This window comes from Hyaena hyaena, unplaced genomic scaffold (assembly GCF_003009895.1).
Source record: "Hyaena hyaena isolate Hyena2069 unplaced genomic scaffold, ASM300989v1 scaffold_1803, whole genome shotgun sequence".
In the NCBI taxonomy this organism is placed as follows: Eukaryota; Metazoa; Chordata; class Mammalia; order Carnivora; family Hyaenidae; genus Hyaena; species Hyaena hyaena.
This window is the reverse complement of record NW_024082434.1, coordinates 132,949-157,164: the sequence shown is the minus strand read 5'-3', so window position 1 is coordinate 157,164 and position 24,216 is coordinate 132,949. Positions and strand designations below refer to the sequence as shown.

At 39.2% G+C, this 24,216-nt stretch overlaps 1 protein-coding gene across 1 annotated transcript; it reads left to right on the top strand.

Annotated features, from left to right (window-relative positions):
- The first annotated feature begins 2,183 nt into the window (after window positions 1-2,183).
- On the top strand, window positions 2,184-21,720 carry TNFSF4 (TNF superfamily member 4). The gene is made up of 3 exons (XM_039224864.1): window positions 2,184-2,673; window positions 19,284-19,332; window positions 21,086-21,720. The coding sequence occupies exons 1-3, from the start codon at window positions 2,515-2,517 to the stop codon at window positions 21,433-21,435; spliced, it is 558 nt and encodes a 185-aa protein (XP_039080795.1). The 5' UTR covers window positions 2,184-2,514; the 3' UTR covers window positions 21,436-21,720.
- Window positions 21,721-24,216: the final 2,496 nt, after the last annotated feature.

Below are 24,216 nucleotides of genomic sequence, written 5' to 3'. Positions count from 1 at the left end.
GCTGTGACAGTTGTCCCTGTGCCCTCTTGGAACAACACAAAACATGGACGCTTATGGGGCGCCTGCGTGGCTCAGTCAGTTAAGTATCCGACTTCAGCTCAGGTCATGATCTCATGGTTCGTGGGTTCGAGCCCAGGTCGGGAGGGCTCTGCGCTGACAGCTCAGAGCCTGGAGCCTGCATTGGACTTTTTGTCTCCCCTTCTCTCTGCCCCTCTCCCATTCGCGCACACACACGCAAGCTCTCTCTCTCAAAAATAAAAAACATTGGGGCGCCTGGGTGGCTCAGTCGGTTAAGCGACCCACTTCGGCTCAGGTCATGATCTCATGGTTCGTGGGTTCGACCCCCATGTCGGGCTCTGTGCTAACAGCTAGCTCAGAGCCTGGAGCCTGTTTTCAGATTCTGTATCTCCCTGTCTGTCTGTCTGTCTCTCTCTCTCTCTCTGAAAAAAAAATTTAAAAATAAATAAACATTAAAGAAAAACAAAGAAACTTATTCCATAGCACAGTCCTCTCTCATGAAAACCAGCAATGGCAGTTTTGCTTCACAGAAGCCATAACAGGGAGAAGAGATGTGGCTCAGGGAGCAAGTACATACTCTAAATGTTCATTTTTTCCATGATTTTTGATAGTTATTTAAAAACATTTTCTGTGATTTCAGCATTAATAGTTTTCATGCAATCTTGGTCAGCTAGTCTCTATAGTTTCTGACAGTATTTTAAGCTTTTCTCCTTTGATTCTTTTAGTCAGGCTTTGAAAATAAATGAGTAAATAGTTACTGAGTTTAATGTTTACTTATGGCTATTAACTATTACACAAGAATTGGGGTCTACACATGATTATTTCTTTCATTTTTTTTCTCCCTCCATACCCTGTATGTAATACATACTTTGCTCATAGAAAGTTTCAGAGGAACTTGCTTTCTAATTTTGGCTTGGAACCTATGCTACAGTGTCTGCTCCCTTATCTTCAGACAAAATCTTGAATTTCTGAAGACCAAAATGTTCTCCAAATGTAAGGCATAATGATCATAATGAGGATATTAATCCGTACTTTCCTCAATTAATGCTGTAACAGCAAATGTATTTTCCACTTTCCTCATGTCCACTTTCTCTAAAATTAAGTTGATATGGCTTCTCATATTGTTGATATAAAAATATTTCTCCTCCCTTCTTTCTTTAAATAGGTGTTGAATGACTCATGGGGAGATTAGAGAGAACTACTTGCTCAGAGAAGAGACAGAATTGTGCCTTAAACATCCCCTCCCCTGCATGCCCATGTCCTCCAGTACAGCACTGGCTAAGTACTCAGCAAATATTTGTTAATTTGGACTTGACATTCTAAATCATTACATGATTTATTTCATCATTTACCTCAGTGCTAAAGGGTAAGTAGTGCCCGTCTATTGGTAGAATACTCTTACTTTCCAAGTTATGAGTCCCACCCCTGACCTCAAAGGAAGGAACAATCTTCAAAGATTCTTATTTGAATCTATGAATTTCTTCATTCATGCACAAATTATGTAGGGGGAAATGAGAAGTAGAAGGAAGAGGAAAAAGGGTACTCTTCTGCTTCTTTTCTGTTATACTTAAAATTAATCATATCAGCATTTACTATCTTTGCCTCAGGGGATCCAGTGAGAAAAAGACTGTAAGGCTGTCTAGCACAGTGTCTGACAATAATGAGTGCTCGATATATACTAGTTTATTTATGATAATATAATGTACTAAAATTAGAGGATCTCACTTCTTTATTGTTCCATGATCCACCATCCTGTTTTCTCTTTTCTCTCTTTCACTTAAAGACTGGTCTGTGAGTGCTTTTTAAATATATATATATAATATATATTATATAAATATATAATTATTTTAAAATATTGTGTGTGTATATGTGTATATATATTTATATATATATTACATTATATATTTGTGTATATATATTTATATATATATTTTGTATATATATTTATATATATATTTGCACGATGGTTCAAAGCTTAGTTACCTAATAAAGTGCAGATGAGAAATTAAGTCCAGCATTTTCCTTAAATCTCTTCTGTGATTTCTGACTTCTCAGGGAGGGAATAGAGGAACTCCTCCATCAACGGATGATGATTTTTATCTCTATCAAGTGACCCACAATTTGGTTACTGGTGCAATGAGAAATTAAGAAATTAGCACACTTTTATGACTGTCATTTCGCAGTCACTCAAATCAGAACTGGAATGCCACAAAAACAACTCCCTGTTAGCCCGGAGAAAAAAAAAGAAAGAAAGTAAAGGGGAAATTCAGATTAGTCACAAAGAAGTTCCCCCGCCTGCCTGCAGAAGCTGCAGTGTTAAAACTGAGAGAGTGCGCTCTGCTCTTTCAATTGCCTCTTATCTCTGGTCCCAGGACCTTCGTGTATTTTCTGATTGATAAGCTTTGTTTTCCCTTCCCCTCCTTCTTTGTGGAGAAGAGGTCAGTCCTCCCTCAGTCTCCCCATTGCTACACTTTTCATCTTCCTTGCATCCAGACTATGAAGATGGAAGGGGTCCAACCCCTGGATGAGAATGTGGGAAATGCAGCAGGGCGAAGATTCCAGAGCAATAAGTTACTGCTGGTGGCGGCTGTAATCCAGGGTCTGGGTTTGCTCCTGTGTTTCACCTACATCTGCCTGCACTTCTATGCCTCCCAGGTAAGATGCTCCATTGGGCCCTTTGTTCCCTCCAGCTTGTGCTGATGGATGGTAGCCTAGCAGCCAAGAACAGTCATTTGGAAATAGTCTGATGTCAAAATTTTTGATGGCCCCCCAACCTGTCCCTCAGTGATTGTAAAGTGTGGTCAAACACTCTCCTGTCTTTCTTTTCCTTCCTTTTTTTTTTCAGTGGTGGCAGTGGTGGGGCGCCGTGGAAGTAGGGCAAGGGTGCTGCTTCTGGATTCTTCTTTTTTTCCCAGTGGAAGAATCCTGGCATTCCTTTGTGAGCTGTCACTTTGAAGCATGGAGTCAAACCCATTCTGCCAGTAAGCATCTGATCAGGGGACTAATATGAAAAGGAAATAAGAAAGGGATCAGTTCCACCTTTCCGCTGTGTTCATAAATCCCATAGGCGATTTGCTTTTTGAAGAACGCTGAAGGTACCAATATTAAGTTCCTTTAAATAGCTAACCTGTGTATTTTAAGGGCAGAGATGTCCATGTTCATGTGCAGATGCATACATGGCCAAACATTGACCCCAACAACTTAGTCAGAGATTGTTTTTCAGCCATTCTCTGCCAGTCACAACCTACAGACCTCACTTTGTCTTTTTCCTTCTTTGTGCAATGCAATGATCATCTTTCTAAGTATTTCCCCCGCTTAGTGAAGATATTCTTTCCTTTTTTCCTTCTCTTTGTTCTGGTCCCTTTTCCATTATTTTTAAAGTGTACTTGTTCATATCTACAAACATTATCAGGTTTTTAAGGATGCTTTTGATTTCAGGAGATTCCACTGAAAAGGAAATAAATGTATAGTCATCCCATGGACCCTTGCTGGGGCCAGTCTGACCATTCTTGTTTTCTTGGCAGGTTGCTTTAGGTTAGAAAAGTCTTTCCCTGGGAAAGGTGAAATAGTAGGAACCTTCATTTCTGATAGCCATGTCAGAGCCTGGGTACCTTAAAATTAGACCAGGATAAGATAAGCAGAGTCCTAGCCAATGCCTCGGCTTGTCTTTGTCTACAGGAAGTAGGGGGTTTTGGTGCACAGAGGCCGGTGGGAGTGCGGTTGTGATCACTGTACCGCAGAGAGGGCTCATGTTCCTAAATTCCAGAAGCGTAGCCGGTGTCCTGTCGGGTCTGCAGACCAGTGAGTAGAAGGGGCCAGTCCTCTCTTCATCCTGCCACACATTTCCTTTTCAGTGCAGAGCCCCTTGGGTGAAATTAGAGTAGGCGATTAGAGGGGAGGCCTGGGGGAGGAGCAATGTGTCCATGGCAGGATGCCTAAGACACAGACCGGAATTAGGCTTTTCTGAGAAGAAAACAAAGAGAATGACCAAAAATAGAACAGCTGAGTGCATTCATCAGGTCTGGGAGCCCTGAGAATGCGTTTCAAACAACCACAGTGTTACATATTTCCTTACACTGTGGGATGATAAAAAGACAAGACAGATGGCCCCAGTCAAGGCTGAACAATTGTACCAGGGCTCTGAGCAGGAGAGAAGAAAAGGTGAAACAGATCTAGAGCCAGCTGGTGGTGGGGCCGCCCTGGACTGTCGATACCCAGGAGATGCTGAGAAGAAGGGTCCTTTCTGGCAAGTCACCCAGTGACTCTGTGGACAGAGCTTGAAAGGAAAGCTCAGCGCGGGTTTCCCGGATGCTAGAATTCACAGTGAGCTGATCGTTGGGAGAGAATTAGCTTTCTCTGGTCCTGGCACAGAAATGGAAGCAAAGACATAGGAGGTATGTTAGAGCTGTTTTCTCAAGAAATGTACTCTCATATACTTAGGATACAGAATTTTTTTGGCACAGATATTTGGAATTCTTCACTTGACATTACCTTTATTTTTCTTTTTCCTTATCTCTTAGCTAGACTGTCTTAGCTAACATAATTTTTTGTACTGTTGTAGGACCAAAGGCAGCGTAATGGGTCCTTATGTTTAATCTCATTTAGTCTATTAGAGGGAAGGATAGCATAGATGGGTCAGGTGTATTCTCCCTGGAATTTGATCAAATGGTTGTGGTGGCAGTGAGTGTGTGAGTGTGCATGAGAGAGAGGAGAAAGGAGAGAAGGGTGTAGAGTAGCTCTTGAAAAAGGGACATAGACTGGTAGCCTTCCTAAACTCATTAATAGGACTGTTATCAGTCAAATGATGAGGTCTGTGGTGATGTAAATCAAACCCCTACTTTTATAAAACATGATATTCCAGACACGCCTGAGTGACTCAGTCAGCTGAGTGTCCAACTCTTGATTTAGGCTCAGGTCATGATCCCAGGGTCATGGGATCAAGCCTCGTACTGGGCTCCATGCTCAGCATGGAGCCTGCTTAAGATCCTCTCCTCTTGCTCTGCCCCTCTCCCCCTCTCACACACACTCTCTCACTAAAATAAAATAAAAAACAAAAAGCAACCACATGATATTCCAGTGATGTGTTTAAAGGGTGAAACTGAGCTGAAATGCTGATCATTTGTCCAGTTAAACTGGATCTCTTTTATTGTAGGAAAACATATTTGGAGAATAATCTTGATTTTTTTTTCATTTCCTAGATATAACTTTTAGCTTCATAAAATAACTGCCTACTTGTAGAGCTCTATAAAAAATACAGTTATAGCTATTAACCTTCATTTGACAGTGGACTTTCTCTTCAACAGAGTTTATTTAATAACCTTTTTCCCCCTCACCACTCTGTTAAGTTTTATTTACTTATGTGAAAAGCAGAAGTTTGAGTTTTTGAGATGCGAGAAAAAAAGATAGGTCTTACCCACTCCTTCTGTAACTTCCCTCTTTGGGCCTTGATTTACTCATTTTAACACAAAGCAGTTGGATCACATGAACAGAAAGATCTCTTTCAGCTCAATATCCTGTGAGTATGTAGTTCATACATATATTTGTAGAATCGGTATTAGGATTTGAGAAATATAAAATATTAAGTAAACAGATTTTTGTGTCTAAGCTACTGGATTTATGCTTCTTAAGAAGGGACTGGGGGAAATGAAATTTGCACATATGTTTGTAATTTGTACTTATTCATATATTATGCACATACTAGATAAACTAATATGGGTTAGCTAAATGCCTTATTTAGAAAGGGGAAAGAAGTGGATGACTTAGAAGAATATTCATGATACAAATTATAAAATTGAGTGTTTCTGTCACTAAAACCAATACACATTATTAGATATGTATTGGGACTACCATTTAAAATATCAGGCTCCCAACTGTACCTGTGGTTTCAGCGGGGAACAATGGCAGAAAAAAGCTGACCGATCATGCATGGAGTTTGTGTACAGTATATCCATGTGTCTCAGGGCTTTTGAGGCCAGGGCTCTTCCAAGATTTGTACCACCCTTACTATAGCACTTTATATAGATGAGGGATTTTAGTGATAATTTTGTTTTCAGAGAGAGACAGAGAGAGAGAGCTCATACATGCGTAAGTGCATGCTTGAACAGGGAAGGGGCAGAGAAAGGGAGACAGACCATCTTAAGGAGGCTCCACGCTCAACAGAGTCTGATGCGGAGCTCGATCTTATCACCCTGAGATCTTGACCTGAGCTGAAATCAAGAGTCCAACACTGAACTGACCGAGCCACCCAGGTCCCCTCTTTTAGTGATAATTCTTCAGCAAACCCCACAGTGAAAGGTTTACATTCTTACTGCGTTTACTGCCGGGAAGAACAGAAGTTGAGGTACTTGGAAACTGAGTTGACCTCTTCTGTACCAACAATGCCCAGGTTTTGAATTCACGGTTTCTTGATGAAATGTCAGGGTGTAACGTGGAATTTTTATTTGTATCATTTAGGAAGAAAAAGAGGTGTTTTTTCTTGAAAAAATCTTGTCTCAGATTAGCTCAATTTAGATGCATCCCCATACAATCTAACAAGTGTTTAGAAATTCTTTTTTTTTTTAGTGACATGCAAATAAGTGATTACTGATACAACTGAGTTTGCATTTCATAAACAATTCTGTGAGAATTAAAAAGAAATATCTGAAGTATTGAACTGATTTGTCATTAAGTATTTTTCAGGTTTTTAGGGGAGGTACTGATAAAAACATATAGAATCTTTGGATTTTTGAGCAGGCATTAGACATTGTCTATTTAGAGATAAAAATCCCAGAAACTCAGAGCCAGTAGAAGCTTGGGGAGCAGGTAATATTCAGCTGATATTAGAAGAAAGAGGGGAAATTTTTTAAATGAACAAGAGAGATGGTTGGGCAGGGGCAGAAGACTTCCTTGTGTAGAATGGCTGAAGTGAAGTGTTTTTAGGGGAAAGTGGCAGATGAGGCTGAAAACTTTGGCGAGGGCAGATCACAAGAGTCTTGTCACTCGTGCTAAGGAGCACACTTTATTCACTAATATGCAAAAGAAAATACAGGAGAAATTACTAAAAGTGTTGCTTCTCCAAATTTCGCTTCTCTTGAGTGGCCTACTTATTGGCAAATACAGACAGTGAATGAAATCTCGTATGGCACTAGGGGGCACCACAGTAAAACTAACCAATCTCAGGTTTATTTATTTATTTTGAAAGAGACTATTTCTCCGGAAGGTAAGTGTTGATCCATGTGTAAGCGAATGAACAGTACCTGGGGACCTAATATTGTTGACTATTTACACAGTGATGAGATTTTCTAAGCGAAAAGTTTAGATATATGTTCTGTACAGTGATGATAGTTTCTAAATGAAAAATTTAGATCTATGTTCTCATCCACATATTCAAAATAGGATAGAGTAATTGGGACAGAGATCATGCTGGAAAATGCCACATACATATGCAGATATGGAAACAAACATGTATACCCACATACAGGAGACCTGGGAAGTTAGCAGAAGGGCTGGCTCTTGGTATAGACCCAAGAATATATTCTCCTGATTCTTTTTCTCTGATGTCAACACCTAGCTACTAGCACCAAGTAGACCCAGCCTTGCCCAGGGCTGACCATCCTGCCCTTCCAATTCTATTTCTTTTTTTTTTTTTTTTAATTTTTTTAAATGTTTTATTTATTTCTAGGAGAGAGAGAGAGAGACAGCGTGAGCAGGGGAGGGTCAGAGAGAGAGGGATTCACAGACTGAAACAGGCTCCAGGCTCTGAACTGGCAGTCAGCACAGAGCCCGACGCGGGGCTCGAACCCACGAACCGCGAGATCATGACCTAAGTGAAAGTCGGACGCCCAACCGACTAAGCCACCCAGGCGCCCCTCAATTCTATTTCTTTTAGTGCAATTCCCTTTTAGTAATTTCCCTTGAAATTACTTTTGTGCCCTTCACTCTTACAGAAACTGCAGCTTTCCACCCTGTTCAGGGATTCTTCATGGAAAATGAACATTAATCTTCTGGAGACATCTAGGCTAGAGAAGCCATGTACCATGTTGTCTCTATGTTATATTTGATGAGTGAAAAGAAACAAGTGAACTACAAAGTAGATAGGTTATTTCCCAGTCCCAGGTGAAATAGGTGGTCCCCCGACACCCTATAGCTTGTGTTTGTAACCATCCATACTTTTGATATCCGTATCTTTTCAAATGAAGGAATCGAAACACTTCCTCATATGAAATTACAAAACATCTTCTCAAACTTTTGGAGGAGCTGTTGGTATACAATAGAGAATGTGTTGGACCAGAAACTAGATGACTGGTTCAGTCCAGCTTTTTAACTTCGTGACTCTGGGTAAATTCTGTAAAATTCCCAGAGCATCAGTTTAATCATTTACAAAATCAGAATTTGGTTGTCGTGAGGAGCAAATGTTGTGTTACAGAGCTTTGTAAATTATTATATTCTTATTCTTCTTCTTATTATTAATGAACACGTTTCCATAAGCACAGGACCACTAAAATGTTTACTTTGTGTCATGTGTATACACATGCACACCCTGTGATTCAAACCTCAGAAAGCATAGTTAAGGTTAACCTCAGCTTCGTGAACCTTGACATTGATACTATAATTTTTAGGATTAAAAACAAGCCCCCAAAGCCTTGTAATAATTCTAACATTTTTGAACATAGATTTCTAAGTGAGAGCTCATGACTGTGTTAGAGAAGAAAAGAAGAGCAAAGGGGAGAATTTATGAAGGGATTACAGTGTTACAGGGTTAGTGTCTGAAAGTGGTTCAGAGATGTAAAATGACACACTTAGAACATGCCTCTTGCATCTCCCTCCAGTTTGATATATTTTATCCAATTCTCCGATGACGTGGTTGCCAAATAAGGTAGAAAAGTATGTCTAGAAAAGGCATGCCATCTTTTTCACAATACTGGAAACATTGGGGGTATGACTGGCATAATTAAAAATGGCTTTCAGGAGACGTTTCATTCTAAAATGTACCTTAGGTGGCTTATTAACTTGTATAAATTTGTCTAGCTTTGATAACATGTAAATGCTACTTAAGAACATACTCTGACTGATAGAAAAATGGAGAATACACTCAACTTTAATTTTCCCAACACTAATGTTGTAAGCATTACATATGATAGTAAGGCTTCCTTCATTCCCTAAATGTTGCACTGTATATGTGGGGAAGTGAGGATACAGTGACTTTAAATGCTGTGTCCCCAGGGCTGGGCTTCCCTGTAGGTATAGCTCCGGCACGGCTCCAGAGAGCCAGAGAAACCATCAAAGATCTAGATGAAGATGACAGTCACAAAAAATTAAAAGCAAGCACCAAAATAGTCATTAAGGGCAAATATAAAAACCTGCTAGGTTATAAAATAAGTTGTAAAATACATACTCAGTTAAGTATATATAAAATATATTTATAAATATATTTATAGATTTTATATTTATATAAATATTTTATAACTTTTCTAAATTTATAAATATATATTTTACATATAAAATACATTTATAAACACTCATGTGTTGGATGCTAATGTTTTTAGCTTCAAACTCCCCCAAAGTTCTTAACCTGGCCCTGTATATAGTACAATGAAGACTGGTAACTTCAAGATCTTTTTGGAGGGATAACGGAGGGCTATCACTCCTGCTGTTATTTGCAGTAACGGTCCCTTGTTTTTGCAGATCGTTTCCATACTTTTGTCCTCAGTAATTCACTACCACCTTAGAGGCAGTTAGATAAATATTTGTGTCCAGTTTTCCAATGAGAAAATTTGAGGCATGAGAGACCTGCCTAGGTTTACATAGAAAAGTCAGGGTTAGAAATTAGGGCTAGGTCTAAATTCTAGTGCTGTCCCTTTCTATTACACTTAACTAAGATTCTATGACTCTCAGCTTTAAAAATTTTGTCTGCTTGTTTTAAAGTTTGTTTCCTTTTCTGACATTAGTAGTTTTTGAGGAAAAATTGAGGGAAAGATTTATGACTTAGTATCAAGGAGGAAGATTCTTTTTTAAAACAGTTAAATCTATTTATGTGAACGTAGATAACATGATCAATGAAGCTTTAACAGTTGCATAATACCTTATAGGTTATTTTTATGAGACGGAATATTGCATGTGTGGTATATTCATAGATGAGAAAGGGGACCCCAATTTGGGTACCAGCTCATCTTTTCTTTTCTCTGAGCCTTATTTTCTCTCTTTTATTATATATTTTTTAAATTATAAGGAGATTAGACTACATTCTAGAAATGTCTAGTCTAATTCCGTCAGACTCTGATTCAAAGATTTACTTTAATGTGAAAGTGTGATTTGCCCACTATTTGTAGATACCTATTCAACCATGTGTTAGTTTTTTGGAGCTGCTATAATGAAGTACCATAAACTGGGTGTCTTAAAACAACAAACATGTATTCTCTCACAGTGCTGAAGGGTAGAAGTTTAAAATCAGAGTGTTGCCAGGACCATGCTTCCTCAGAGGCTGTAGAGAAGAATGAATCTTTCCTTGCCTCTTTCTGGTTTCTGGTGACTCTTGGGAGTCCTTGACCTTTCTTGGCTTGTAGTTGCATTACCCCAAGCTCTGCCTCCATCCTCGCCTCACCATCTCTGTGTGTGTACCACTGTGTCCTCTCCTTTTGCTTTATGGACCAGTGATATCGGATGTAGGGTCCACCCTAATCTAGTTAGTCTTATGTTAACTTAACTAATAATATCTGAAAAAGTCAAATACTGAGCTTCCAGATGGACGTGAAAGGTGGGGGGAACACTATTCAAACCATGACAAACCACTTATTCATTTACTTGTTTAACGGTATCTATGGATTATTAGTTACCTGTCAGACACTGAGGAAATAGTGGCACCCTCCCAGAGCTTCCAACACAGTGGAGAAACAAGATGGTTCAAGAAGCAATAATACAGTGTGTGAGATGTACTAGGTAACCATGTAGGGTACAGTGAGAAACTGTAGTAAGAAGCTTCAATACCTGGTTTCTTGACTGGGATTATAAAGTGAGCATACTTTTCTTTTGCCTTAGGTGCTTTATTTCTCTTCCATTTATTAAAATGTAGGCTTTAGTTTTTAAAAACCTTTTTGAATATTTTTGACATAAAATGTTACATTAGTTTCAGGCGTACCACAGAGTGATTCAACTTCTTTATATATTTGCTATGTTCACCACCTATCTCCATATATTCCTTTACTTTTTACTGCCATGACTTATTCATGCCATAACTGGAAGCCCCTATCTCCCACTCCCCTCACCCATTTTTCTGAACTCCCCACATCCATTAATTGTTCTCTGTATATTATAGATATGATTCTGCTATTGTTTTTTATTCGTTTTGTTTTTTAGATTCCATATAGGAGTGGAAACATATAGTATTTGTCTTTCTATGATTTATTTCACTTAGGAATGTATACTCTAGTCCATCTAGATTGTTGTAAATGGCAAGATCTCATCCTTTTTATGGCTGCATAATATTTTTTTTTTACAAATAGTTTATTTTCAAATTAGTTTCCACATAACACTCAGTGCTCATCCCCATAATTGTCCTCCTCTATGCCCATCCCCCCCTCCCCCCCACATCCATCAGTCCTCAGTTTTTGTCAGCATTCAAGAGTCTCTCATGGTTTGCCTCTCTCCCTTTCCCCCACCATTTCCCCCCTTCTTCTCCCCCTTGGTCCTCCGTCAAGTTCCTCCTAATCCTCCTATACGTGCAAACATATGATATTTGTCCTTCTCTGCCTGACTTATTTCGCTCAGCATAACACCCTCAAGGTCCATCCATGTTGCTACACATGGCCAGATTTCATTGTTTCTCATTGCCATGTACTATTCCATCGTATAGATAAACCACATCTTCTTGATCCATTCATCTGTTGATGGACACTTAGGCTCTTTCCATGTTTTAGCTATTGTGGAGAGTGCTGCTATGAACATTGGGGTACATGTGCTCCTTGGCTGCATAATATTCTATTATCTATTTCTATGCCTATGCTTATGCCTCTGGCTGGCTGGCTAGCTGGCTCTATATCTGTCTGTCTATCTATCTATCTATCTATCTGTCTGTCTGTCTGTCTGTCTGTCTGTCTATCTATCTATCTATCTATCTATCTGCCTGTCTATCTGTCTACTGACCCACCTACCTACCTACCTGTCTTCATACCTATTAGGAAAGGCTTTAGTTTAAAATGTCATTGTTATAGCTCAGATCATAATCTGACAGTTGTGAGATAAGCCCCACATTGGGCTCCATGTTGAGCATGGATCCTGCTTGGGATTTTCTCTCACCTTCTCTCTCTCCCCCTCCCCTCTACTTGTGTGTGCATTCTCTGTCTCCCAAAATAAATAAATAAACTTAAAATAAATAAAAAACAATAAAATGTCATTGTCATCACCATGATCATCCCACTGATAACTTTTATCAGTCACCAATCCCAGCTTGCAGCAGAATATAGGTTGAGGATTATTTAGGTTCATGCAAATGAGGTTAAGAGCTTCACTGCACAAAGAACACTACTAGAGAGATCTTTGATTGTTCACTAACCATCAGAGGGGGCCACTTGGGGAGGAGGCCTACTGCTTTTATTACAGCAGAGGGATTTGTTGTGTTGAAAAGATGTGTTCAAAGGTTTTCTTATCACCCAATCTCTTGGGATTTCTCTTGAAGGTTATGATTTGTTGAATTTCTGACATGGAAGAGTCCATGGGCATTGCTTAGTCCACAGTGTGAATTAGCATTTCTTATTCCTTACTGCTTTTCCCATTAGTTTAACTGAGGTTGGACATCAAGATGAGGAAATTAGAAACTGAGGAAGGGAAGGGACTTGTAGATGGCTTCAGACCAGACTCAGGTATTCCTATTCCGAGACCAATGCATTTCTGTTCTACTAAGTTGCCCTCCCAAGGCAATAATCTCTCCTTTTTGTATAGCAAGTGACCCGGGGAATGAGTGACTTCAATAGAAAGATATTGCTTGTAATAATTTTGCTATTCCTTTTGTACTCAAGGAAGAATGGGGCAGTTTCAAAAAACCATGAACAATGTATAGTGTTGGCTAGGGCCAGTGTCAGATATTATGTGAATGTGTAGCCACTAGCTAAGTTCTGGGCATAGTCTAAGGGCCTAAGTTACACCTTAGCTCAGCAAACATTTATTTATTGAATGCCATTGTGTTTGAGGCACTGTAAGACTCATGATCATGCAGCGGGTACATTGTTAACAGACCTTTCCAGTTGCTTAGCGGACAATGCAACCACATTCTTGTTCTCTGAGATAGGAGAGGGTCAGTAAATGCTTCTTTGAGAGATATACATTGCTAAGTAAGTTTTGCAGGAAGAATAGAAGTGGTTAAGGCTGCATTAGGATTTCACATGGATTGTGTAGTGTAGAGAAGAATAAGCAGTAAGAGAAAGATTACAGCAAAAAGGTGCCAGCAGTCACGGTGAAAGGTGGGAATGGAGAAAGAGAAAGTGTTTGGACAACAATTAAAATGGCTCTTCTTTGTGTTTATTAAATCTCCCACAAAAGACTCTTTACTCAAAGAGGTTTTCAAAGCCACGCATCTTGATCTCTAAGAAGTGCACATTTGGGGATACAGTTTTATGAATACATAGGTATCCATGGACAAAGTACCAGTTTTTGCCCATTCTTTCCATTCCTTTCTCTGAGTGGGCTTGTGAACCTTCCTGATCAGAGGTGGGCCCTTCCCTTTGCAAGGAGGCTGTTTCCACTGAGTGCACACACACTTTTAGCAGGATGAGAGTCTACCTCCCCAGCCTACTGTGATGAGTTAAATATGGAAATTTCCACCTTTCATTTCAGAGGCTGCTTGAGACACACCCCGACAGCTTGTGAGGTTGTGCTTTCATGAACTTTCAGGTCTTCTCTACTGACATGCAGCCCAAGTTGGAGGAAGGAGAGGTTCACATCCCAGTGGAGATGGCATGGTGAACCGGGGAGTCCCTCTTACAGATCTGTTTCCCCACCATCCAACATTGATTCACACCTCAGAGCACTCCCACGTAGGATTCTGACACTGTGGCCTGATATCAAGTGAGGAAGGGCAAGGCCCACATAGTTGAGTGCGAGCCCACTTCCTGCTTTCGTATTTGATGAGTATCATTCCCTCCTGCCACAGATGTCCCTCTCCAGGACAAATGCCAAATGCATATAAAGGTGGTAGCTTCCTGCCACATCCCAGTGAGTCAGAATTAGAAACTCACTCTCTCCACAGATGAGCCCCTGAAAGAAGCAACACGTTTTTGGGAACTTGGTACAGGCTGCTAGGTAAATACTAGCCATCAGACATGTCCCATCTATGTTCTTGGACAGTTCAGTGCTCAAGATGCTAAGAGAGGCCAGGAAAGCACTTAATTCTGTCTCTGATTTGCAGCACCTGCTTGCTGCCTACTTTGTACTTGTTCATGGGCCTGCTGCTCCATGCCAGGACAACTGTACCTAATCAGAGCCTAGCTAGAAGTTTTGCCAACCTGTACAATCCAGATAACCTTGTGAAATTGTCTGAAGAGCTTTTTTTTTTTTTTAATGGAGAACTTCTGGATATTTTTGAGATATATCTGAAAATTTTGACAACCATCTAAAACCTAATATTGTATTCCTCATTAGGAATAATTGAAATTATCTTGGAAAATAATTGAAATTAATCTTGGAACCTCAGACAAATGTTTTCATAGGTTGTTTTTTTTTTTTTCTTTTGGTGGTTTTTTTTTTTTTTTTTTTACTCTTAGATAGTATAAGATAAAGCAAAAAGTTATTATCAGGGACTGGAGTTCAACCAAATTCAAGTTAATACCTGTTTATTCGTAAGCAAGTTCTTAAGAGCACTGATTCTCATTTTCCTATCTGCAAAACATGGGTTATTATTCATACTTAATAGGATTATTTTGAGCAGCAAATGAGGTAATGATTCTGAGAAAGAAAGAACAATCTAATGCATGGCATGTTGTAAGTTCTTAATGAATTTTTATTCTTTTTCTTGAATACCAAGAATAGTCTCATTTCTAGACCTTTCTTCCTTAGAATGTCTTTGCTTTTCTGGTCCCTTTCTCTCTTTCAAGGCCTCTGTCCAAGTCTTTCCTCCTTGAGCTGCCAAAGCCTTCAGTGATTTTCCTGTTCTCTGGAACTTTATTGCATACACTGTGTCTATTGACGTATCCCAAAGGTTTTATGTAGAGGGAGGATTTTGTCTCCTCAACTGGCATATAAATTCATCAAAATTAAGAATTATGTGTTCTATTCCTTTGTGTTCCCAGAGTTGAACTGATGCCCACCACACAGCAGATACTCAGTAATTGTTGATGCTGTTTCAAACCACCAAACAATCATATTACTCAGTCAACTACCAAATAACTCAGTAGAACAAACATTTCTTGTTTGCATCAAGGAAATAATTTCCTTCATACTCATGCTTCTGAGACCACTTCATTCCAACATCAGTACTATACTTTTTCCTCATGTGCTTGACCTACATGAGTTTGCATTTCACCTTAGAGAACGATGTGGGCTCTTCAGACTTTCCAGATTGAAGAAGCTTTATTCTACAGCTTGTTCTTACCTGGAAGCTCTCTGGGACCTTTGATCTTTTCCCTTTTCTTTTAGCATATGGAGAGGATCTGAGGGTTTTGCTTTTCTTGAGGTTAAAAAAATACCAGGTTTGTTTGCATGTGGGTAAAATAAATATCTTCTGATTTTTCTCTGCCATCTTTCTCATGAAGCCCAGATCCTTTTGTACCATTTCATTGGGTTACAGAAGAGCCAGAGAGCTAATATTTCAGAGACTTTGATAGTCTTTATTCATTATTTTATTAATTCCTTCTTTTTATACTCATATATAAGGCTTGAGTAGTGTTGTGCTGAATAAATTAAGAACATGGCATGGATCTTGTCTTCCATGTGCCTCTGAGAATAATAGCTGACGTTTGTCAACTCCTACAATATTCCAGGCCGTTTGCTGAAAATTCACACATATTATCTTATTCAATCTTCATTCACTCTAAGATATAGATTTTATTATTTCCATTTTATAGATGAAAAAACTGAAAATCATCAAGTTAGTACTATTTACCAAGGTCACATAGCTTAATAGTCTTGTAGAGCAGATGAGACTTATATCCAATGGCGGGAGAATGGAAGTCAATAGAGAGTTTTTGTTTTATTTTGTTTTTTACTTTAGGATCCACTATTGGTTTTGTACATTTTTATGGGTTTTAACAAATGAATAATGGCATGTACCCATCATTACAGTATCATACAGAATAGTCTTACTACTCTAAAACTTTTGTACTCTACCTATTCATCTTCCCCTCCTCACTAATTCCTGGTAACCACTGATCTTTAACTGACTCTATAGTTTTGTCTTTTTCAGAATATTCTATATTTACAATCATGCAGTACATAGCCTTTTCAGATTGGCTTCTTTCACTTGGTAATATGCCTTTAAGATTCCTCCATGTCTTTTCATGGCTTCATAGCTCATTTCTTTTCAGCACTAAGAGTCCAATGCAAGTGCAGAAGCCCAAAATCAGCGACCTGATTCAGGCCTTGATGGTGGTGATATTTTGATGGATGGACACAAATGGAGAGACAGTCTTGGTAGAGAGAACAAAGGAGGCAGTTATGTTTTAAATGCTTGCCAGGCTGACTGCTGGGTGTTTTCACATGTTTTCTTACTTAAACTTCGCAGTCATCTGGAACACTCCAATAGCAATATTATGCCATATTTTCATACAGATGAAAACTAATGCTCAGAAAGAGTATATACTATCTCCAAATTCACAAAGCTAGATAAGTCACAATTTGAACTGAATCTGACTCCCAAGTCTGTGCTCTCTGTCTCATCCTACCAGGCTCTAGTCAAGGGCAAAAAGATTAGAGAAAACAGTTGGCTAAAGCATAAGACATGGAAAGGATATGTGTGGCAATAAAGCTTGGCAAGGAGGTTGGAGCCAGGCCATGGAAGGTCTGTTGGGAGGGTAGTTCAGAGCACTGGGGTAGTGAGCGTGAAGTAATTAAATATGGAGGATGAAGGGAAAAGTGGAAGGGCAAGGAAGAAGAAGAAAGAAGGAACGTCTTACTTTATTTTACAACATTGCCTAGGCTTGATGGTATTAATGCCAGGAAGAAAACTTCTGAGAATATGTAAATGTCCAATACTGGTCAGTCTTGAGGAAAAGGGACAGGAAACAGAAACCTGAGTCTGGAGTTCTGTTAGATCTACTCTAGAGAGGAAGCCATGTGTGCTTTCCTTGTTGCCTCTCAGCATTACAGTCTCAGAGAATGTCCTCTTGGTTACAACCACCCCTACTTCATTGGGGTACTTCAAAACATTTAGAATTTCCTTTGATTTGCAGAAGTTTGGAACTTTTGCAGAGTCAGTCAAATAATTAAATCATGAGGGCTTTTGATGTAAATTTGGACGAAGAGCCTTTGTGTTTTTTCTTTTATTAAAATTGACTTAGCATTGAACTTTTAAAATCCAAATCATGGACAGTTAATGCTGAAAGAAATGCCTGTGATCTTCTGGTGATTTTTAAAGATGGAAAAACTGACTTCTAGGGAAGTTATGAAACTTGCCTGGGATGACACTGTACTTGCCCCACTAACATTAAAACCCAGGTTGCTGTGTGCTGAGTCCTGTGCTCTGTGCTCTTCCACAGCCTGCTTCTGATTTTAATCATGTGGTCACTCATGGTAGGACAAACCAGCTAGAGAGCAGTGAGGCGGGGGGGGGGGGGCATTTATTTACCCAGGGAATTACGGTGATAATGTAGTATGCCCTTTGAGAGGCCGTCTTCCAGAACACTGCCTTAACCACGAAGGATACTAATTAAGCTATCACAAACAGTTCACGGAGGGGACGGAACCACAGACTCTCAAATTATCCCAGGTCAACACCTCTCGCTTTGTGTTTACCACTGGCAGGCCTCAGAAAGACTCTCCCTTCTTCCTACACTTCCTGTTAGTTTCAGCTTGGTAAGGCTTGTGATGTGACTTAGAAGGGAAGTGGGGGATTCCTCATGTGTGTGGGCAGCCACCAGTGGAATCTGTGTGACTGCAGCCAGTCCTGTGCCAGGAGAGTGGGAAGCAGGGAATACACACCCCAGGGTACGAAAACAAATCCCTTCCCATGCCTTTGAGCAAAATGCCTTGCCAAAAATCATCTGTGAGAAGAGATGTTGTTCTTGGCAGGAACAATCGTTGGTGTTTTTTGTTTTTCTTTTTCCTTTCCTTTTTTTTTTTTTTTCCTTTTTTTTTTTTTTTCCTTTTTTTTTTTTTTTCCTTTTTTTTTTTTTAGCAGGTAACACAGGCATATGGTACATTTTAAAATATATTTAAAAAGTAGACCATGAAAAGTAAGTGTTGCCCCATTCCTGACCTCAGGCTTCCAATTCCATTTTCCAGAGGCAATATTTATGACCTATTTTCTGAGAATTCTTTCAGATATATTCAATGCCCATACAAGCATAATTAATGTTTCTTTAATGTGCATGGTAATATATTTTATACATGATTCTGCTCCCCCTTTTTTTTCTACTTCGTGTATTTTGGAGATTGCTCCATATTGAGCTGCTTTGTTCTGTTAAATGTCATATTACTATAGACATTTTATTTATTCAGGCTTCTTTTCTTCATTATGTTACCTCTCTCTTGCTGTCGAGTACTCGCTTGGTTCAAGTTAGGTTTTTCAAGCCATTAAACAAAAGAGAAAAAGCCAATGTTAGAAATGTATGCACTCAAATCTACTGAATTCTTAAGGATTAGACCAGTTTCTATGGCCCATATGAACTGAAGACAGGACAATCTTACTCCTGTGTTGCAGTAAAAGAACAAGTAGCCAGAAAGCTTCCATAATTCACTCCTAGTGCGTTCTGGGAGTTTGTGGCCATGGTGTATTGATTGGTCACAGTCTTCTGCATGAGGGAATCTGTATGACTGAATGGATTTCTCAAGATGACTATTAAATGCGGTTATCCAAAATGGGAAAGTGGGGTTCAGAGAGCCAAAACAATACACTAAAGACGAGTTTGGTAGAGCTAAGGACAGATCTTAGATGCTTGCATGACAGAATACTCCTGGCTCATCTGAGATGTTTTAGAAAAGCAAGGGAGCAGGTATAAGTCTGGGTCTAATCTTCACAGAAAAAATGGTCTCTTGTAAAGTCATTCCTTCTATAGCTCCTGCATTTCTGCTTCATAGGATATGAGTTGACAATTTCATTTGTTCATTTTTTTTCCCCTAAAAATATATCCTTTTTCCTCCATCAGGTGCCACCTCAGTATCCTCCAATTCAAAGTATCAAAGTACAATTTACCAGTAAGTATTGTTCAATTGATTCATGTTTGTCTTTTCTCTTTTTTTAAAATGTTTATCCATTCATTCTGAGAGAGAGAGTGAGCAGGGGAGGGGCAGAGAGAGGGAGACAGAGAGTCCTAAACAGGCTCCACACTGCCAGCGTGGAGACCTTCGCAGGGCTCAGTCTCATGAACTGTGAGATCATGACCTGAGCCAAAATCAAGACTTAGAAGCTTAACTGACTGGGTTACCCAGGTGTCTCTGATTCATGCTTTTAAAAGAATCTCCTTTCTAGTCTCTTAATTTCTTCCAGAAAACAGGATCTCTCCCTATCCTTTGGTAAGTATGAAATCCTGTAATTGTTAGAGACTGCATGCTGTTTTCATTAGGGACAAAGAAAATTTATAAAGAAGAAAAGAGTAATTCATTACTAAATATATGCTAGTCACTGTATTAATCACTTTATACGCCTCTCACGAACCCTCTGAGTAAGAATTATTCTCATTTTTTTAGGTAAGAAAACTAAGGCTTTACTTCTTACAAGGGTGACTTTCTGACACATCATTTCCCACTAAATTGATTCTAAGACAAGATTCTGTCTTAATGAGAGCTGGGGGAGTTCCCAGATATGAAGGCAAGGTGATCCTCCAACTGTCAGGAGAGTATTATTTGGATCCATGATTAACATTAGGACAATCACCAGTAGTTCCTAGATGGATTTTCATTTGTTAATTAATAAGTTCTTCTGAGCCTGAAGGGAAGTGTATCTTGTCCTCCAAAAGTGGTTCTCATTTTCAATTCAGAGTATACCATCTGGGCCTGATGCAAAGCAAGAATTACATGAATTGTGCCCAAGAGTGGGGACTATTTTTCCTATGACTAAGGGACATGGACCACAGTGGTGTATCTGAGATGTGGTTGCCCAATCCATTCAGGATGATATTGTGGCTGAGGTAGAAAGAAAAGAAATTTAGTCTTTTTGCCTTACACTTGGAATGGCCCTACACAAAGCTATCCATCTGTGTCCTCCCCATTCCCTTATCTTCTTTCTCCTGTGGTAGTAACCCCTCCGAAAGCACTTTCTGGGAAAAACTAGCAAAAAAAAAAAAAAGAGTAAAATGTAGAAACAAGTCTATGTTCTTGAACTCTTCCACTTGCATCTTATTGAGTAGAACTGAGCCCACAGACATTCTTGGCATAATGGCATTATTGAGCTTAAGTGCTAGCAAAGGTCAGTAGTAAATGCTGTTGATAAATCCAATGCCCGGGGCATGTGGTAAATTTACATTTCACAGTCAGGTGGAGAGAGGATAGGGCAGTGTTAAGAGAAATTGTTTTGTGTGAAGGTGGTGTGCAGGGCCAGGGCAGGGGGCACTCCTGCTACCCTTTGCCCTCATCTATCCATTGAAAAAAAAATGGAGGCAGTGAAGTGGTAACACCTCCTGGTTTTTAAAAAATCAGGGAAACTTCGAAGTTCCATTTCCTGCCACTGGTCTGTTGTGACCACTGCCAATTGCTCTAACCTCTTAGTTTTTGCATCCCAAACCCATTCTGAAATGCTCTCGGCCGCTAGTATTAGCTTTGCCTCTTCTTCCATTCCCCAGGTGAAGCCGACTCCAACCCTAATGTGGAAACACAATACTCTTTTCTTTATTCTTTTCAAAATCTTTCCCTATCATGTTCTCTTCATGTTTTTAGATGTATTGGAAGATTGTTGGCCAATGCTGTGCTTAGAAATCATTCTTTTTTTTCCTTCTTGCCCTCCCCTCCTTAGAGTGTGGGAATGGGACAGGTTGCATCATCACATCTCCAGACAGCGATGAAACTATGAAGGTGCAAGACAACTCAATCATCATCAACTGTGATGGGTTTTATCTCATCTCCCTGAAGGGCTACTTCTCTGAGGAGCTCAGCCTCAGCCTTTATTACCGGAAGGGTCGGAAACCTCTCTTCTCCCTGAGCAAGGTCAAATCTGTCGACTCCATTGGAGTGGCTTATCTGGCTTTCAAGGACAAAGTCTACTTTAACGTGACCACTCACAATACCTCCTACAAAGACATCCAGGTGAATGGTGGGGAATTGATTCTCATTCTTCAAACTCCTGGTGGATTCTGTGCCTATTGAGGATCTGAGGGCTGCACCTAAGCCAGGCACAAGCAAGAACACTGAACTGGGGTTGAACAGGACTCTGATTCTTCCTTGGGAGTGGAGAAGTCGTCCTAGCTTAGCCCCCATATATGGCCACACGGGATGTGACCAGAAGCAGATCCCCTAACTCAGGGATATTTAAAACTTATTATACAAATGAATTAACTTTATTTATCTTCACATCTTCTAAATCACCTATCCCTCATCCTCGTTGCCTCAAGCCTGGTTGCCTCAAGCCTACTAGTTACCTCTACAAAATGAGAAAATAGGTGCCTCTTCCTTAAGGCACATTGTTTCTATTGGTCAGGAAATTGTCCTAATAAACTTTCTTTATCAAAAAAGACACTTGACTACCATTGGCTGGAAATTTGACATCTGGCTTTATCAGAATGAAGAGGACCAAGGAAGGGGCCATGAATCTGCCAAAGGTGGTATGGACCAACCCTTGGCAGTCAGAACTGTCTCTCCAAGATGAAATTAGTTTCTGTTTGCATAGTACCTAAATACTTCTCTCAGTTGGTGGAGTTCAAAATGAAAATCATCTTGAGAACAGCTGTCAAGACTTGAAGACAGCCAGCTAAAGAATACACTGTGCTCTGGGCTTTTTTTTTTTTTTTTCCTTTACCACTTTGCTTTTCCAGCCTCCAATGTAATTAATAGAGATGCCCCATCAAAGATGCTATGAAAAATCTAAACAGTGAATTCAGGAAAACTGAAAGAGATTTTTCTAAACTTGGGAGAGTGAGATAATTTATTGTGAGGGTTATCTTTATTGCATAGGAGAGCAGTGAAACTGGACATCTCAGGGTAAAAGTCAGTAAGAATTTAAATAGTCTGGGAAGGAAAAGACATGCTTTGTCACTGTTAGGCAAAACAACCCATGTGCATTCTCCTGTTTATGCTGAATACACAATCAGCCCCATTCCTTGTGCATGTATACCACACTGCTAGTTTAAAAAATGAAGCAGTTCTTTTTTAAATGCAATTTTATGTCGAGACATTGAGAAACTATTATGTGAAAAATACTGACATCTGTCTACAAACACCCCCATCATATCATATATGATCTCACACTGATAATTGAGACTAGGATGACCAATAATCAGCCAACACCAGTAAGGGAAAAGATTCCCTTATTTTTAATTTAAATATACCTCTTGATGCATCAGGCTTGTGGCACTGTGGACAAATTTCCAGATGATTTGTAAGTTCTCAAATTTTTGATAATTTTTTTAAATGGCAGTGAATGTTTTCCTTCCATTTTAAGTGAAGTGTATAACATAACAGAATCTTTCTGGATTCTGTGTCATCACAGTGATTGTACTATGCTGCAGTACGGTGATATCTTCAGGATCTCCAAGAAGGTGGAAGGCAGTGTTCCCTACACTAAATGGTCTCAATTACATTTGGATTTTTTTCTATCTATTTAACACAGTTTTCCATGTGTTTTATCTATGTCCAACTACATTCCTGCCCCTCTATTTTAATCTGTTATGGAGAGAAGCTAAACAAAGATGCATCAAAGAAAGAAGTTAAATAAGAGAAATTGTGCATAAGAGTAACCAAACTGAGTGGCTGCCAAGGCACTCACAGAATCATGATCATGATCATAATCATAGGTAAACATTAGTGGAGAGTCTGCTATGGACCAGGCATTGGGCTAAATGCTTTACATGAATTTTTCTGAGCAAGATACTCTGTGACGTTTGTCTTGACTACTCAGAAGATTTAAATCTCGTGTGTGTGTGTGTGTGTGTGTGTGTGTGTGTGTGTGTGTATTTCTTTGTTATTGACTATGGTTTGCAAAGTTGAAGTTACTCAATGGGTGATATCTAATAAGTAAATGTTTATGACTTAGATAATATTTAAGAAAATATATATTTACTTTTAGAAGCTTGGAATTTCTAACTATATTTCTCCTGGACATGCACATTCCAGGCCTAAGCATAATTGTTGTGTGGATCATCTGTCTTTGAGTCATGGTCCTTCCTCACAGATGCCCACTCCCTTTGGGTACACATGGCTTGCTCTTCCCATGCTGTCCTCCTTTGGCCATGCAGGGATTTTATTTTGTCATGTACCAGCTTCACCCCCTCTCCCACTTCTACCCATCAAAATATGTTTGTCCTCTTTAAGTCATTCCTTCAGAAAGATAATTAACCCTTCTCCGGAGACAACAAAGTTTTGTGGAAAGAAAGCTGAATGAGAAATCAGGAGATTGAAAATCTAATTTGATTCTGTCACTAACTAGCTAAGTGACCTTAAACATGTAATTTCCCATTTTTTGACTCCTGTTTTCCTTTCTTGTTAGATGATCATTTTAGAATCTTATAGTGCTAACTGTGAATGTATGTACTAAATGTCTATGTACTGGTTGCTGTGAGTTAAGATGTATAGTCTTCTCTTATACTATGTGGAATTTTTTTTCTTAGACAAACTAACATTTTCCCTCATCTTTCTTGAGGATTCTTTCAAAAAGCAGTTGCAATTGTTACTTCATAACTTTCTATGTAGGGGATGGCTTAAGGAATTCCAATCTTGATCCAAATCGTTATTTGTTAAGCACACTGGGCAGGTCCCCTGTTTTAAGACATAATTTTGTAGTTAGTGCTTTTATGGCTCTCAGGAAGTATTAATATTGATTTTAATAATATAGCTAATAATAATATTGATATTTACATGGAAACAAATAAAAGATTTCAGAATTCACTACTGGTTAAAGTGCTGCAATTTTTATTCATCTTTCCCTTCCTTTCT